Below are 18,117 nucleotides of genomic sequence, written 5' to 3' on the forward strand. Positions count from 1 at the left end.
TTAGCAGTTTTTTTAATAATATAGTATCAGTTTTACTTCATAAAGAAGCATTGAAAGCTATCAAAAAGCCTCAAAACGTTAAATGTTCACATTTAAAGTTCATTTTTCCTTTGGTTTTCCTTTCCTTCGCTGTGTGACTTTCTTATGGAGGACATTCACTGAGTGTGAGCACGTGGCATGTAGAAATGATGACAAAAAGAATATATGCTTGCCACTAATGGAAAATGAGTTAAAGCACAATTAAATAACGAATAATATACAGTTTGAGCATATGAGAGAAAAGCCTTTTGTATACAGTGATGGATTATCTTGCTCTGTGGAAATTGTTTGCATGCTGTATGAAAAAGAGCAGTAGGAATAGTGTTGTCTGTAGGAAAAATATGAGAAATATGGATAGACTCTTTAAGTAGTCGCTAGCTTGCAAACACCCGTAGCAGTTTTATTTTCCTTTTTGAAATGTTGGAGATCAAGATGATTAAGATGCCAGCAGTTTCAGATTTTAAAGCACAAAGAAGTAAGCAGCTGTCCAAACACAATAATAATACAACGAATAATCGCAGCTAAAGAATTCAAAGGAGAGGGATCCCCAAGTACAAATGAAACAAAGCACGGAAAACAGAGCTCGGCCTGTTTAGTCCACAACTGACACCTGCCCATGAAATCTGCGTGATGGCTGAGGTGGTAGTAGTATATGTGTGTGTTGGGTGGGGGTTGGGGTTTTTTGTGTGCGCATGTGTCCAACAATAGCAATGTAAAGAACCATATGGTTTTTAGATTTAATTTACATAAATTAACTCATTGGACATTCATTTTTCTCTCATGGGGAGAAATAAATGAGCACAGCGCAACATGGTTATTTGAAAGTGTTACATTCTGGTTCGGTAATAAATCATTTCACAGTTATTACGTTAATTAAGGTTCTTTCTGATACAGGTACAAATGAAAACTAGTCTTGTTTGCTGTTATTTACAAACACAAGTCCTCCATCACCAAGCTTTTAAAATGCATATACAGTATGTTGGGAATTTCAGATTGAGTTAAGATGTGAGTTTAGATTGTCAGAAATCTCAGCACCTGGTAAAGTGTAAAGATGAACAACGATGGGTACACACACTCCTACATATGGTATAGTTTTGTTTGTATTTAGTTATGTTAACTTGTAACTAAATGTCCTGTCCCTTACTCTTTTAGGGGAAACCAGAACAGAGAGCAGGCCCAGCAGTGGCTGGAAAAACTGAACGACCAGTGGGAACTTCAGAGGTTTCTTCAGGACTGTCATGAGGTAGGAGGCCAACAGACTGCTTGTACTGGCTGAACTCTTACAGGCATTTTCCACCGGGCGCGTCTCTGCTGCGTTCCGGAGGCGGCGCAGGCCCCGCAAGCAATCACGGCCATTCAAGTCAATGCTTGATTTTTCACCAGTCGCGCAACTGCGCGTCCCAGAAGCGTGCATAAATCGTCTCTCTGCTCCGCTAAAGATACGCGCCAGGTCTATTTTCATGCAAGCCGCGGGCCGTCCAGCAACAGCGTCCAGTCAGTTTACCAAAACACACCCCAATGTCGTATACGTCTCCTCTACAACACCACGGACAACGAGAGATTCATCTTGGAGGTGGAAAAAAGAATACGACATCACAGATCCTTTTCATCAGGACAACGCCAGAAAAGAGAAGACATGGAGTTTAATTACAGGAGTGCTTGGAGTGGAAGGTAGATACTAACTTAATAAACACGTAATTGTTCTGTGAAGTACTTTAACAATAAGATAATAACATCTGCGAGTCGGGCAGCAAGACGCTCCGCTTCTGAGGCGCTCCCGGTGTGGTATGGCGTGTGGCGGAGGACGGAACAAAACCGGAACGCAGCAGAGATGCGTCCAGTGGAAAATGCCTGTTAGGGACCTAAGAAGGTCTGGTGCAGAAGTGTATTAAATTGGTTGAAGAGCATTTTTAAAGGGAAGAGCATGATCTTCTCTTTGTTCCTTTTTACCATAACAAACTTCGCATTTTGGCGGACTCTAGTGCTAGCGTAAGAAATTAGTATTTCAAGTTTTGATCACAAAGGTTTGTCAGTTTGTAAGATTTCCATTTTAAATGAATGTGGGGAAATAAACCTAATATATGCAGTTCCAAGTCACAATTTGTTTTAGATTGAAATGTAAATGTAAACAATAAGATAATCTTCTCATTTATTGCTAGTGTCACAAAGACATGTTAGATAAAGTTCCAACCAAGTTTGCACTGGATCATTATTAGAGCCTTTTAGCAGTTTTATGCTCTTTATCTGTAAGCCATGATTATCGCTTTAATTTCAGTCAGCATACAGTATTTTTAGGATCACCAGTTTAATTCTGATTATTTTTGTTGGGAGCTATCATTGACATGATCCACACCTTATGCATGTCCAATTGTGTTGCACACGGCTCACCTCTGCTCACTCCTGCAGTTTTTGCTCTCTCACCCTGCGGAGTCACAGGCTTCTTTCTGGGCCAAAACCCTGTTTAGTTTCAGCAACTTTCTCTCTTTGACTCTACTGAATAATTCAGCAGCACAGCTCCTCATCACTTATTCAAGGCAGAGTGTATCTCACTGTGTCTGTGTGTCTGTGTGTGTGTGTGTGTGTGTGTGTGTGTGTGTGTGTGTGTGTGTGTGTGTGCACGTGCACGTGCGGACCTGGAATGCCTACAGTATGTGTGTGGCCTACAAAGGGTGAGTGACACTGCGTCAGTCTGTAGGAACCTGAGCTCTCAGCTGGGTGTGTTCTCTCTCTTGTTTGGTCCATGCTGCATCCTCGTGTTTCCTGCTTCTCACTGCTGCTTTCCTTCCATACACTCACCAACACATTTACACTGAGCTTTATGCTATTAGACACAAAATGATCACAGTTTATATTCTTGTTCTGGTCATTAAGGTAGATTTCAGAGCAACCTACACTGCTGCTTCAGCACATAAGCTCCTTTCAGCGGGTGTCTTAACAAGCGGCAACCTCTGGGGCTGAGAATAAAGCGAACGCGGCCACAAACTGCAGTTCCTGGGGTGACCACTTGAGGCTGGCTCCAAAAGCGAAGCAATCCCGATAGACCCCCATGTCAAAATGCCCAACTTTACAGCAGAAAGTTTACAACCAGGTTTGGTTTCTTTAGCTAATTTCCCCGTTCATGACAACTGTACACAGTATCATTTATATATAACTCACCTGTTAAAATTATATTAAGGGCTTAAAGTTATGCATATTTAAGGGCTTGGCTGCTTTGAGTGACAGGCGGCTGCAGTCAGAGGAGGCCAGCATAGACCGTAGACTTTAATAGGCCTGCCTCAGCTCCATCCACGCTCCACCTCTTTGCCCATAGTTGAATTACCCGGCGAGCAGCCACCCACTTTGATCTTCATTTTTGCTCTTCAGAAACCTTTTTATAAACCTACCATATTTTATACTGTCCATATGTCAGAACAGCCTTTGGTACTCTTTGGTAAGAAAATGCTGTTGTATTTTATTGACTTAAAAATCAGTTTGTGTTATGGAAGTGTCATATTGGTAACAAAATCATTTGATCAACTGTGGAGAGACGAGTGGCAAAAATCAAACTGTTCCAGTGATGATAAGCTGAACATACGTGCAAGAGATGCTACAGGAAGTCATCAGTGTTAATGTTACCTTAATTTGTGGTACAGACTTTAAAGCTCGTTTAAGGTACACTGGAGTTAGAGTTAGTGAGAGAGAGTGAGAGAGACAGAGAGAGAGAGAGAGAGAGAGAGAGAGAGAGAGAGAGATACTTTATTGATCCCCAAGGGGAAATTCAAGGTAGCTTACAGACATCACACACAACATACACATCATGAACAGGATGATAAAATAAAAAAACAAATCGACATGAATAATATGGACAAAAAAAAAAAAAGATATTTAATAAAAAATCCACATGAATGTACTAAGGGATGTATAAGCATGAGACGCTTGCAGTGACAGGGCAGGTAAGGTGCTCTATGGTAACGTGCTCTATGGGAGTGTGTGTCATGGTGGTAGTGCAAATAAGTCCAATAGTGCAAGGATAAAGGGTAAAGGGAGGGGTTGTGCATGTGGGCTAATATAGCCAGTAAACAGTGTTAACAGTGTAAGCAGTTAACAGTGGGCCAGTGGACAGTCAGTACATAAATTAGGGGTGTGATGAGACACTTAGCTTACGAGACGAGACGAGACATGAGATTGGGTTCACGAGACGAGATTTTAACACTATTTTAAAGAAAACTTAAATGATGAAATATGACTGGAAAAATAGTCACAAAATGAAAAATGAGCACTGTGAAAGGTTTTACCAGGTTGCTTGTGCCAAAGAAATAAAATTGCCTTGCCCTACAACCTCAGCCTGTCAGTCAATCACCAGGGCATTTGAACGCTTCTGTCTTGTGCCTGTCAGTCAGTCACCAGAAAGGGTAACATTAACGGCACGGCGATCTCGCTATTATATCATATTGCAGCAAACTCTGTCTGCGTGAAGTTTTGAAAAGTGTAACCACACTTGTTGTCCACTTTACTGGCAACGCCGTGTCTCACTGTGACTTGAACACCTGCAGAGGTGGTGTAACTTTCTCTCCCGTCTGCACCGCACTTTTGCGTGGGTGGGTGTGTGTATTTGTGTGTGTTTGTGTGTGTGTGTGTGTGTGTGTGTGTGTGTGTGTGTGTGTGTGTGTGTGTGTGTGTGTGTCGGAGCTGAGCCCCACTCTCTGTAAAACATGCAGGGAGGACAGAGAAGCTTGCGGTTACTGGTCCTGAGTAGTACCAATGTAATTCTGCACTTGTGTAGGCTTCTGAAATCGCGAGACAACTTTTAACCTCGACGAGAAATATCATAACGTTTTAATATCGCGAGATCTGGTGGGACGAGATCTCGTCACGCCTCTAGTTACAATAGTTGTAATACACTCCATAGATTAAGCTGCTTTTTTAGAAATACTTCCCTTACTCTAGAGAATTACAAGACAAAGTGTTAAGCTCTGTTACTGTTAGAATAGACTCAAATTACAGCAGAGAAAGTCAGTGCTATTTATTACCATATACAAAACAAAGCCCAATTTCAAAAGGTCTGTTCTTTTAGTACTGGTTTATTATGTATTTTATTTAAGTGATTTATTTTGGTTCAGTTATTAGCCGATGACACCAGCATTACACAGAGACATGGGCTCTTAATTAACTTGGTCTTTAACTTTTAGACACATTTCTAGACAACCACCAGTTGGTGTTGGAATTTCTGGCTATTTTAGTTGTGAACAATACAGGAGTGTAAAAATATTGAAAAACGTTTTTTTCTTGTTTCCTCTTAAATAATCTTAAAAGTCCCTTTTCAACCTGTCTCTTCCTCTTTGTCTACAGTCCAACTCCATCTTCAGAACTAAAGGGTATTGAAGAGGAGAACTCAGTTAGAGATCATACTGTAGCTTTTTAGCCCGATTGACCTCCCGGTCTGTTTCAGGAAAAGAGCAGGTGTATGCCCAAAGGCTGCATTGCTAGACACAGTGTGTCTTTATATAACAGATGCAACACATGCGAAACTCCCTCTGTCTAACGTCTTTTATATCATGTTGTCCGACCAACAGTCCAAAACCCAAATAGATTGAATTTGCAGTGATAAAAACTAAAACAGAGTTGTTGTTACATTTTCTGTCACTGGACTGGATCAATTAATGGCTTAATCGTTTTTAGTTCCACACGCTCTCACTAACTGATGTCTTTGAGACCAGCAGTTCAAATACACCAAGATGGTGAAGTGTAACGACGTGATGATGAGACGGTGAATCCCCCTCTCTCCCCCCTGTCCCGCTTCTTTTCTGTCCCTTTCTTTCGCTCCTACATCAGACAAACTTCTCCTCCTCCCCTTCTCTCATTCATTCTCTCCCGCCCCACCCCCAACTAGCACACTCCCTCTCTCCTCCTCCTCTTCCCTCAATTCATTTACAGTCTCAAGGGGGGCATCAGACTGTGACCCTCCATGACCCCTGCAGTCATGGGACCTGTAGGCGTGCGTGCGTGCGTGCGTGCCTATGTGCGAGCGAGAGAGAGAGAGAGAGAGAGAGAGAGCGCACCTGTGTGTTCATGCATATATGTTTGTGCAATCCTAATGAGTGTGAGTGTCCACACATTCTGCATGTATGTGTGTGAATGTGTGAGGTGTGTTTACTCATGTTAGCTGGCATGTCTTTCTTTACTGTGTGCGATTATGTGTGATAGATGTGTGATAGACGTGACAAACAGAGGGGGTGTTAGACAGAAATCCAACCCTAGTTCTTTTAAGGGAAGACTACAACCACATCATTCAGGGTAAATCCCTGCTCTGTCCAATCCTCTGCTACTCGTCTCTCTCTTTCCACTATCACCCCTCCTCTTTTCTTTCTCTTTTCCTCTGTCCAAACCTCTACTCTCTCTCTTTCTCTCTTCTCTCTGCTCTACCACTGCAGCAGAGTCAGTCAAGCTTCTTGGGACTGCTGCAGAGAGGAAGAGAGGGATGGTAGAGGAGGGTGCTGTGTGTAGTTTGGGAGGGGAAGGGTAAAACAAAAGCAGCTGTAGATGAGTCGTGAGCTCGGCTGTTAGCGGAGACCGGCGTGTTTCAATCTTGTGTTTGTCAGTATTTCTTTACCTTCACACTCATCCACCACTTAAAGCCAACCTCCCCCCTCCAACTCCTCCAGGTCAGCATCATTAGCCGTGACCGGTAAGCCTGGAGGCACGGCCTGCATCCCCTGCCCCCAAAACCCCAATCCCAGTCTTTCGCTCCTCCCTCTCCTCTCCTCTCCTCCTCCTCCACCCCATCTCTCCACCAACCAGCCAGACAGCCCGCTCACTCACTCGCCCACTCACTCGCCCACTCGCTGAAGGTGTGAGGCAGGGGAGGGGCGCCCATGCACTGGCTCAGCTGCTTGTCATTTCATTGTTTTGGGGAGGATTTTTTCTCCTTCTTCTTCTTCTCTCAGTCCTCCTTATTCTTGCCCTCTCACTCGTCACTGATCTGCCTCCGCCCCTCCTCTCTCTCCTGGTTGTGCATATAGCGAATCCTCAACAACATAGCAGAGAGAGAGAGGGAAAGAGAGAGAGAGAGAGAGAGAGAGAGAGAGAGAGAGAGAGAGAGAGAGGGAGAGAGAGAGGAGCGCAGCCTTAGTTTGAAGTCTCCAGTCTGTCTCCTCAGCCTCTAGTCTTGTTGTTATTTAACCTCCTGCTTGGCGTTTTCTTCTTAGCACACCTTTTGTGTGGCTGTCTCGTGTTCAGCTCTCCAGAAGGTGCCTCTCTTTCTCTATAGCTCTCTCTGTCCTTTCCTTTCCTTCCTCTACTCGTTCTCTCGCTCCATCTCACTCTGCGGTGAAGAGCGTCTTTGCATGTGTGTGACGGCGGACCAGCGAGGATGCGGATACCAGCGGCTGTTTGCAGCTGCCACAATCCCATGGGCTGTTCCCGCTAAACGCTGCCGGTAAACGGGTTATTCGCTTTACAGTTGAGTTAAAAGAGAGGGTCGGAGGTGCAGGTGGAAGTGTTGCATGCAGGTGTGAGGATGTTGATAACGTAGAGACGAGGGTGCTGATGCTGACCTAAATATTTTGGTGATGCTGTCAGCGCAGGCGTGGAGTGTTCTCCCTGTGTTTGCCTCACACAGACACAAATGCAGATTTTACTCTTTGATGGACAGTGGATATGTGAGTGTGTGGAGGGGGTTGTTTGCTGTGTGTGTGTGTGTGTGTGTGTGTGTGTGTGTGTGTGTGTGTGTGTGTGTGTGTTGATGCTGTGGTTCTGTTCTGTTTGTGTGTATATGTAAATCCTTGCCACCATGCTTGTTGGTACACGTGTGTCTGCCTACATGTGCCTGCTGTGCGTCATTAAATATTCATCTCTGTGTGTTTGACCTTGTATTTCCCACTGTATGTGTTGCTGGTGTGTTTATCTACAGTGCACTCTATCATAATTCTATTTATCATATACATACATACACATACAGAATTATGATAAAGTTTGTGTGTGTGTGTGTGTGTGTGTGTGTGTGTGTGTGTGTGTGTGTGTGTCTCTCTTATGCAATCAAGCATATAGCGTTTTTCTTATGAACTGGACACTATTTCAGCATGTACCTATTAGTGGGTGCGAGTGTTTTGGTGTATCCAGATCTTTTTAAAATGAGGAATCCGTTCATACACACCAACAGTTATTTACAGTATGTATGCTCATCCAGTATTGACACCTCTCTCCCTCTCTCATTCTCTCCCTGTGTCTCTCGCCCAGCTGGGGGACTGGGTGTGTGAGAAGATGCTAATGGCGAGGGACAGCAGCCGAGACGAGACCCAGAAGCTCCATAAGAAATGGCTGAAGCACCAGGCCTTCATGGCCGAGTTGGCCCAGAATAAGGAATGGTTGGACAAAATTGAAAAGGTAAGTGCTGCCAGTCCCTAAACGATAGTATTTTCCTGCCATGCAAATACAGTTTTGGTACGTTTTTCCTCTTGCTTGAAAGTTTACTGGGTCCTTCTGATGTTGAGTGAGTTGTACGCCTTTGCCCTTTTGGTCCTTGGAGCATAATCAAATGCCACTCTGTAATGTGTATTTTGTCATGTAACATTTGGGTTTCTTTTGACAGTAATCAGCAGAGGATGTCAGGATTGAGAAGGAATGACATGATATATTGGTTTATATATTGGAAGTGGCTTGGGCCCACTGAGCTATATTTCATAATCTGTGTTCTTCTTACAGTATGCCTTTGTCTTTTTGATGTTTCAGTGTGTCTCTGTTTGGCAGATGCTGTCAATATATTATTTTACACATACTTTTTGTTGTAGTTTTATAAACATTGCTCCTACAAATCGATGATGCCCAAATAACAAAGCTTCAAAGATGCTTGTAACAGATTTTTCATTTACGATTAAAGTGTAACTCTCGCCAAAATGCAACCTAGGGTCTTTTTGTGAATATACCAGAGTCAAACTTTCGTTTAAAAGCATAATTAGGACGGAAACGCCACTTTTAAGATTGGCCGTAATTTCGTTCTTCGGTCAAATGGCCTTTTGAATGGGAGAGCTAGGGGCATTTTTATGATAGAATCAAAATCAACATTTTTAAAACACTAAGAACGCTCGACACAACATGAGACTTTGCTCGAAGTATCACCAGGGGCTCTACACCTTAACGAAAGCATTGACAACATTGTTTGTGTACCCAGAGTTTACTAAAAAAGGTTTTGAAGAACTTACTGTAGCTGTTGTTCTTCCGTTCGCCGTCCATCTCGCAAGTCAAAAATAGTCGAGGAAGGAGAGTAAAGATGGAAAGCTCCTAAAGCTTAGTTCCATATAAATTAGTGAAGTGAAAAACAATATTGACCTTGTAGCTGAAAAAGGAGCCTCATATAAGAATGACATTTCCTCCTATGGAGCATTCGGAGATTACCTATTTTTGACTGAGAAAATGGCAGATAGCGTAAACAACAACTGCTAACGTGAGTTGCTCAAAACCTTTCTTTTTAGTAAACTCTGTGTACACAAACAATGTTCTCAATACTCAAGTTCATGTGTAGAGCCCCTGGTGATACTTTGTCTCGTGTAGTCTCATGTTGTGTCGAGCCTTCTTAGTGTTTTAAAAATGTTGATTTTGATGCTATCATAAAAGTGCCCCTAGCACTCCCATTCAAAAGGCCATTTGACCAAAAAACGAGAAAACGGTAAATCTTAAAAGTGGCGTTTCCGTCCTAAATATGCTTTTAAACGAAAGTTTGACTCAGGTATATTCACAAAAAGACCCTAGGTTGCATTTTGGCGAGAGTTACGCTTTAAATGTATGCAGAGATAAAGCCTATACTCAAGTGTTTACATTATTTTGTCATTTTGAGTCTTAAACAGCACTTAACATCAAGCTAGGAATACAAAATAGAAAAACAATTGTAAAGGCACATACATTTACGTTGAATCATGGATGTTACACTGTAGCAGAGAAAACAATGTTGTTTTAGGACTATTATCAATGTTAGCTGTGTTTGGAGTGTTTTTATGGTCCCTCAAGGTTAAGATTTATTTTTTGCAACGATACCATTTTAAAAAGAAAAGTGATCTCTTATGTCTACTTCCCTTCAGACAGGCATCACGGATGTAAACAAAGCTTGGATATCAATCATCAAAGTTGCACAGCCTTTCATTACCTAATGGCAAATTTATTTTTAACCGTTTCATATAATATTGCTGGTATTAAAACACTAAAGTGCTAAACTCACATAATTGAAGCGTAACAAAGCCAGTGGCAAGGGCAGAAAGTATTACAGAAGGATTTGAAATAGAGAGGGGAACACTGTAACCTTCACCAGTGCTCTGTGTTCTGATATGATCTGTTTCATATTAAGGAGATTTATACAGCACATCAGCCTCTTGTGTAAAGATGCAGTCGACACAGACGTAATTGGGTTAGCCAGTGTTTCCCCAGCTGCACGTCCAGGTTTCACTGGGTTGACTTTGGGCTGTTGTGTTTACACCTCTCACTGGCTGCAGTGACGTAAATCTGTATGTGTGAAATCAGTACGGGTCAGTAGAACTGTAGTTCAGTGCCACAGTCCCTCGGGAACTCGTCAGTAGTTTGTGATCCTATTTTAGGCTAAGTTGCACATTGTGTGTGTGTGTGCCTCTGTGTTGGCCTGTGAGAGGCAGTGAAGGCGATAATTGAATGACATTTGCTCATGTTATCATACTACAGATGGCCTTAGATGTTATTTTGCTGTCTATGTTGTCAATACATTTCTGCATCTCTCCAGTTTAATTGCTTGGACTGAAATTTTTTGCACCCCTATGATTAATTATTGCAATCCTCAGAAAACATGAACACCTTTTCTGCTAAATGAATGATCAAGAATTGTGTATGTCCATTAGAATATATAAAAGATGATATAATTCTCACATGTTCAGTCTTGAACGCTGGCAGCGTTTACTTGTGTAATTATTTTTTTTAGATTAGATTAGATCAGGGGTGTCAAACTCAATTTCACAAAGGGCCACACTGGAAAATTAGAATCACATCAAGGGCCAGACATGTACGGGTTAATTGACATGCTTTTATTTAATCCAAGTTAAATATCTTTGACTGTATTATTGCATGTCTCGTATAGTCTTCTCACTCACAGTTTGTTCGACATAAAGTCCTAAAAAAGTCAGCCAAAATGTTCTTAGCCAACATAGAAGAAAGCGCCCAATAACTTTGAAAAAAGCAACAAAAACGAAGAAAAAGCAACAAAAACTAGGTGGGCCAAAATTTATTGTAAACCAAAATATATATGCGGGCCGGATCAAAATCTGCGAGGGGCCGGATTTGGCACGCGGGCCTTGAGTTTGACACGTGTGGATTAGATTCAACTTTATTGTCATTGTGCAGAGTACAAAGACAACGAAATGCAGTTTGCATCCAACCAGAAGTGAACAAAAAGTGTAATGTGATATTCAAGTATAGACAGGACAAGAAATATAGTGCAGTGTAGACGGTAGTGTACAGTTGGTTTACAGAAGGTGGTTTAGAGTAATATAAATGAAGTATAAATGTGTGCAGTGTATTAGCAGTTACCTTATAGGATCGGAATAAATGCTAGAACTAGGCATGGGCCGGTATGATAACCTTCAGCAAAAATATCACGGTATTACGGTATTGCAATTAGAGCTATAAATGTATTAGTTTTGAAATGTCTGGATATTTTGAACACAATGTATTTTATTTTAAAACACACTGCACACCGGCAGGGAGAGGGGGAAAAACAGCACATACCTTAGGAACGGTATGACAGAAAATGAACGTGTTTTTGAAACCGTGACTTTTTCAAACCGTGGTATACCTTGAAACCAGTAACCGGCCCATGCCTAGCTACAACCCAGTTATGGCCTGCATGACCATAACTGAGTTTTCACTTTTTGTTGAAATTCTGCAAAAGTGAAACCTTTCGAACTAAAGCAAAAACATGCTAAAGCTAAATTTGTTTCAAATTCACTTCCATGCTCATCTTTCTGAGCGGCTGATGCTGTTTCAGATCATCAGATTATGTTGACAATAGTCTCACTGTGCCTGCTATCAGCACAACATTAGATATTGTGTGTGATGACCCTTCAGAGAACTCAAAGTGAGTGACAGGACACATGGATGATGATGGACCCATATGGGTTGTTATGGAAAATCAAACTTGTGTAGTTAGCAGGCTGTTCATCTGTGTAGAGTGTTTGGTATAAACTAATCTTGGCAGTGCGTCATTCTGTACTGAGGAAACATCAAATGAGCCATCAAATATTGCTATACTGAGTGTATTTCAGTCATTAAAGCTCATCATACTATGTGTGGTGGAATTTCCAGCTTACGAACTCATGCTGTTGAGACAGTGGTACCCCGATCTCATTCAAGTCAGTGTCCAACATAACCTCATAACCTGTCTCAGGCAGAGTAGTAGTTAGGGGTGGGAATCTTCACTGGTGTCACGATTCGATTCCAATCATCCCGTCAATGATTCGAATCGATTCACCACAATGTGAATATATCATTCTGGGCTCCAGAAAATGGTGATGGGGGATTTTTCACTATTTCCAGATGTTTTTGTCGATAATGAAAATAATTGTTAGTTGCAGCTCTAGTTCAGTGTGTGTGTGTGTGTGTGTGTGTGTGTGTGTGTGTGTGTGTGTGTGTGTGTGTGTGTGTGTTAGCATGGGGGTTTATATCGTCTATAACGTGGGCATATGATGTCAGAAAAAATTGGCTTACTGATGTGTAATGATATACAGTGATATAATGTTGAGAGAGAGCAGCACTGTGAGGCCTGAGAGCGCCGAGCAGTTTCCATTATAGATTCATGGGTCATGTGCTTATCTGAAGGCAGAGTTGTGTTACTGGAAAAATGCTTACAGAAGGAGAGAGAGGACGTGACAGAGACAAAGGAGAGGAGGAGAATAAACACTGTGGTTTCTTGTATTTGCAGAATTGTTTTTATGTTGTTTTAAATGCAAATGTCCGGTAAATAACAAAAATGATTAGTTCCTAATTTGCAAAGTTTAAGTAAAAATGATTTTACTTGTGATAGAAACTGATTGAAATGCATTATTTGCATACATATTGTAGTTAATGTCATGATTACTTTGGACTACAGTTCAGAAGTGGCTCTGGTTGTCTGAAATGTTGTTCTGGGAAAGATCTGGGCACCTGGACCTCTTCCAAATATCAAATCTGCTGCTGCTCAGATGTATAAAGGAGTCCATTGTGGTTTTTACGCCCACAAGTTTAAGTAGCAGAATATTGCTTGGTGCATTTATTTGTTTTCTTCTTCAGATGAAAATATGTAATTGGCTCACAGTAAAAAAACAACAACAACCTACTCATATCTTACGATAGTCAAACAACACTGAAATCCTAGAATACTTTCCTTTCTTTATGAATTTTTTTTTAATATTTATACTGCAAAGAGTCCAACTTGACTGCACACAACAAAATCAAGGGTGTGAAGAGTGTAGAGACTTCTGTGAAGCCTGTTCTCCCTGCAGGATGAGTCTCCTTCGCAACCTAAACAATTCAACTCAACTTTATTTATATAGCATTTTACACACAACACAGTCGATCCATAGTGCTTTACAGCACACTCAGAGGAGAACAATAAAAAACATGAAACATGAAATCAAACACACACTCAAAATCTTTCATTTTATTTTTAATTCAAGGGAGGATCATTAAGGTGCAGCGAGAGGAACTGGCATATATAGGAACGTTTTATGTGCTTGTATACTGTGTATGTGTGTGCTCTCTACCTTCTCTCTTTGTGAGGACCAATTTTAGCCGTTGAAATAGTTTGTATTGTATTGGTGTGTATCCAGCTCTAGTGGTCCCAGCTCATGCTCTTCAGTAGCAGACTGTAGTCACACCAAGCTAGCTGTTGGCATATAGACAGGGTTTAGCTTCTGAAGTCGTTCGTGATAATCCATCTTCACCCCCAAAAGCCTGCTCCCAGGCCGTTGCTTAGCAACGTAAGTTTTTTTGCAAGATAACATTCATAGGATTTGGCATCTTTTCATTGACTTTTGAATCAAACATGTTGCCGACTAGTGTTAGAAACAGTCTTCTGTTCCCAGTGCTGTGTTCCTAACGTTAAAATGTGTATGTAATTAAAAAAAACAACAACAAAAAACACGAAACACATCTTTTGGCTGGAATATGAATCATGGAACATGATTGTTTTCGGGTAGTGTGGTATTGTGGTTCCTGTTGTACAGTACTTCCTGGTTGCGTCCGAAATTGCATACTCTGCAGTACATATGCAACATGTGTACTATAGTTCAACATACTTTTGTGTAAATAAACAGTAGTGTGTATCTTTTCGGACGCACTAAGCTGTAATTTTCAACGTCACTTCCTGAGAGCCTCCTTGCCGTTGAAGTCGCGTAACCATGGTAACCCCTGTAGATTTCCGCTCTAGTGGCATCGCCAGACAATGCTTAAATTACTGAAAGAGGTGAATAACTAGACCAACAGTCGTTTAAATATGTAGAAATGTAAATTAGAGCGTTACAGAGCTCCTTGGTTTCTGTCTGTACTATTGGTATCATACTAAGTTTTCGGGCATACTAAAAAATCTCAAATACTGTTTTAGCCTCCTAAATAGCATGTTAGTATGGAATTCCGGACGCAGCCCTTGTCTAAAGACTATGTATCCTGTGTCCTGGTTGTGTCTCTCTGCTTCTGTCCTCTGAGAGTCTCTAGTCTTTTTATGTAATCTGGTAAGAACCCTTCTCTGCTGTAAAGGAAGCACATTGCCTGTACTCCAGCAGTGGAGGCCTTTTTGGATGATTATGATGCATCTTGTGTGCTGTGTCGGTTTCTGTTGTGACGTCAAGTGGCCGGCAGCAGCTGGGGCAACTCATCTCCTCTTCCTGTGCTTGTGGTAGTTGCCAGGCAACAGCTGTCCACTCCCCTCTCCTTGTTTTCCCTCCTCTCTTCGTACCTTTACAGCTCATGTGTGAAGGTCATTCCTCCTTCTCTACCCTTTTTTTCTCTCTCTCTCTCTCTCTCTCTCTCTCTCTCTCTCTCTCTCTCTCTCTCTCTCTCAATCCTCTCCCCTTTAATCAGGGGACAGGAAACATGTCAAGATTTGACAGGAAGTGATGTAAGACACAGACCAAGAGAGCACAGAAAAATGCTTTTGAGTGTTGAAATCCAGCCTACAACAATATGTGTTAATGTATTGTAGTATAGAGGGCCAGATCTAATACGCTGAGGTTTGCAGTGTTCTGAATGTGTAATGCATTGTTTAATCAATAACTCTGCTGTTCTGTCGCTGCAGCATGACTAGGCTTCCTTAACGGGCCAGATAAACAAATCTGATTACATGTGGATTATATCCGTGTAACTATGACAAGGAATGATGAATGACCTGATGAAAACATTTGTACCAAAATTCAAAGAAGAAAGATTAAAGCGCCCATATTATGCTCATTTTCAGGTTCATAATTGTATTTTAAGGTTGTACCAGAATAGGTTTACATGGCTTAATTTTCAAAAAAACACCATATTTTTGTTGTACTGCACAGCTCTCTCTCACTGCTGCAGATCCTCTTTTCAGCTGGTCTCTGTTTTAGCTACAGAGTGAGACCTCTTTTATCTATCTATCTACTATCTTTGATTGCACTTGCACATGCAGTAGCTCAGATGTAGATCATGTCAGCTAGCTAGCTCCATAGACAGTAAAAGAAAGGCTGTTTCTCCAACTTCGGTCAGTTACAAGGCAGGATTAGCTGGGAGACTTCTAAATGAGGGCGCACATGGAAGTAGTTCTTGTGTAGATTATGGTGAACTTGTGTGTGTTGTAGCAGTGCTTTGCTATTGAGAACGAGGGAGCATGCTAGCGTTAGCATTAGCTACGAGCTAACGGTTGCGGTTAGCCAGCTCGTTTCGGCTTGTAACGTCACAAGCCATGCCGATTTTGAACAGCTCACCCGGAGACTGAAGGCAGGACACATTCAGAAACCGTATCTCACTCAAAACAGCATGGATGGATTTTTTTCAAAGTTTGTATGTGTGTGGAAGCACCAGAGAACACCCCAAATCCCAGAAAAAGTGTTTTTTTCATAATATGGGCACTTTAATGCTCAGATGAAAGGTGTGCTTTTTTTAAAAAGCCCCTTGTGCAGGTTTCTGGTTTCTTAACCAAAAATAGAACCTACGTTTTTCTATTTACAGAGCTACAAATCAATGTAACAGTAGTCTGCACGCCTTTAGAAGACGTGCTGCTTGTAAAGATGTGCCTAGTCATTCTGTGCTGTGTGTCTGTAATGTAACGCTGCAGTGATTTAGAAGAAATAGAAGCTGCTGGCTGTTATGGGTGAGTTGCAGCAAATTTTGTTTGTTTGTGTATGTGAGTATGTGGGGGAGTGTGTGAGAGCACAGTGAAAATGGCTTCTTCCACATGCAGTTGCTAGCCTAAATCCAATGGGCTTTTGATTCCTGGCCCCTTCTCTCCCATTACCCTTGATAATTAATTGGCCTCATTAACTCATTATGAATAACAATCTCTGCCTTTGCGGCCCCGATCCCACTCTCACTCACTCTCTGTGTTGTATCACACACTAGTAAAGAGAAGACTAGTTTTAGGTGAATAGACTTTCTTGTGGGCTTTGCAGACAGTAAGTCTATCAGGAGAAAACAAGGTTTGTTGTGTCTACTCAACACTATAGTGGCCCTGTGAGTCAAAAACAAAAGTGTTTATTAGATGACAGAACTGACAACTTTTACCTCCTTATTAATAATGAGCAGAAGTTTGGCCTGAAGGTGATGTATTGTGTTTTACTAAATCCTTTATCCTTTGTACAGTGGGCATTTTGGGGTGGCAGTAGCTCTGTCTGTAGGGAGTTGGGTTGGGAACCGGAGGGTCGCTGGTTCAAGTGTGGACTGGTAGCTGGAGAGATGCTATTTCACCTCCTGGGCACTGCCAAGGTGCCCCCCCATGCTCAGGGTGCCTGTCCAGCAGTTGTAGCCCACTCACTCTGGCATCTGTCCATTTGTGCATGTAAAAGGACCTGAGCATATGTGTGTGTGTGTGTGTGTGTGTGTGTGTGTGTTTTTCAGGCCTGTGTGTAGTGTATAATAACAAGAGAGTGAAAATTGTAATTTCCCCACTGGGAATGAATAAAAATTATACATTATTATATCTGCAGATAGCATTGTCAGGCTTGGCTTAACTTTCATGAGCTTCAGCCTCAGCTTTATGTAGCCTCACCCATGCTTTAAGCTGACACGCTAACATTAGCAGTTCATTCAAAACACAGCTAATGTTAGTGTTAGCATGCTCCTTTTGGATGTGGGAGCATTTATTAGTTAACGTTAAGCATATAATAATAATACATTTTATTTAAAGGCACCTTTCTCGGCACTCAAGGACACTGAATGTGGGCTGTCTAACATTTAAAACGTTGCTTGCTAAAAGTTACCATGCATACATGTTATCATAGTCAGACTAGTAATATGGTCACCTTTCATTTAAACCACATGAACAGAATAATCTAACCATCCTGCATTCTTGTTTATCCAATGTCAAGGACTGGATGGCAGCTAACTTCATACAATTCAATAGCAATAAAACACAGGTTTTGATCTTTGGTCCAGAGCATCATAAATTACAGTCCTCTCTCGTAGGTTTCTGATTCTTTAATTGTAATTTGTAAATTTTATAATTTAGAAAACATGTTGTGCTTAATGCTTGAAAAGTGCTATATAAATAAAATTATTATAACATTTAGAATGTTAGCTTGCTAATGTTACCATGTTTCCATGGCCCATAAGCATTTATCTGAAGTTACAGCTGAGGCTGATGGGAGGTATTCTGTCATGAACTGGAGTTTTGGACAGTGTTGGAAATGTTGGCCTGTTAGTGGTGCTAGATGAAAAGATAATGCTAGTGATCCCCTGACTCTGAACCAGTGGTAGAATGCCATCACTAGAGCTAAATATGATTAAATAATCATTTTCAAAACATCTGGTGAGTCAAATGAGTTGGCAAAACCTAAATGATATATGCACATAAGTCAACCTATGTCCTTTCCCCTTTTCTGACATATACTATATATGCAACTGCCTCATTTCACAAAGCCCTGTGTGCATTCATAGCTT

General features: G+C 41.4%; 1 protein-coding gene across 1 annotated transcript in view; it reads left to right on the plus strand.

The window, feature by feature from the left end:
• Positions 1–18,117, plus strand: part of sptbn4b (spectrin, beta, non-erythrocytic 4b) — an 81,461-nt gene that overhangs the window by 32,111 nt on the left and 31,233 nt on the right. The window contains exons 23-24 of the mRNA XM_078246988.1: positions 1,192–1,282; positions 8,254–8,400. Of these exons, the coding sequence (XP_078103114.1) occupies positions 1,192–1,282; positions 8,254–8,400 (238 nt within the window). The remainder of the gene's footprint in view (positions 1–1,191; positions 1,283–8,253; positions 8,401–18,117) is intronic.

This window comes from Sander vitreus, chromosome 3, assembly GCF_031162955.1.
Source record: "Sander vitreus isolate 19-12246 chromosome 3, sanVit1, whole genome shotgun sequence".
NCBI lineage: Eukaryota > Metazoa > Chordata > Actinopteri > Perciformes > Percidae > Sander > Sander vitreus.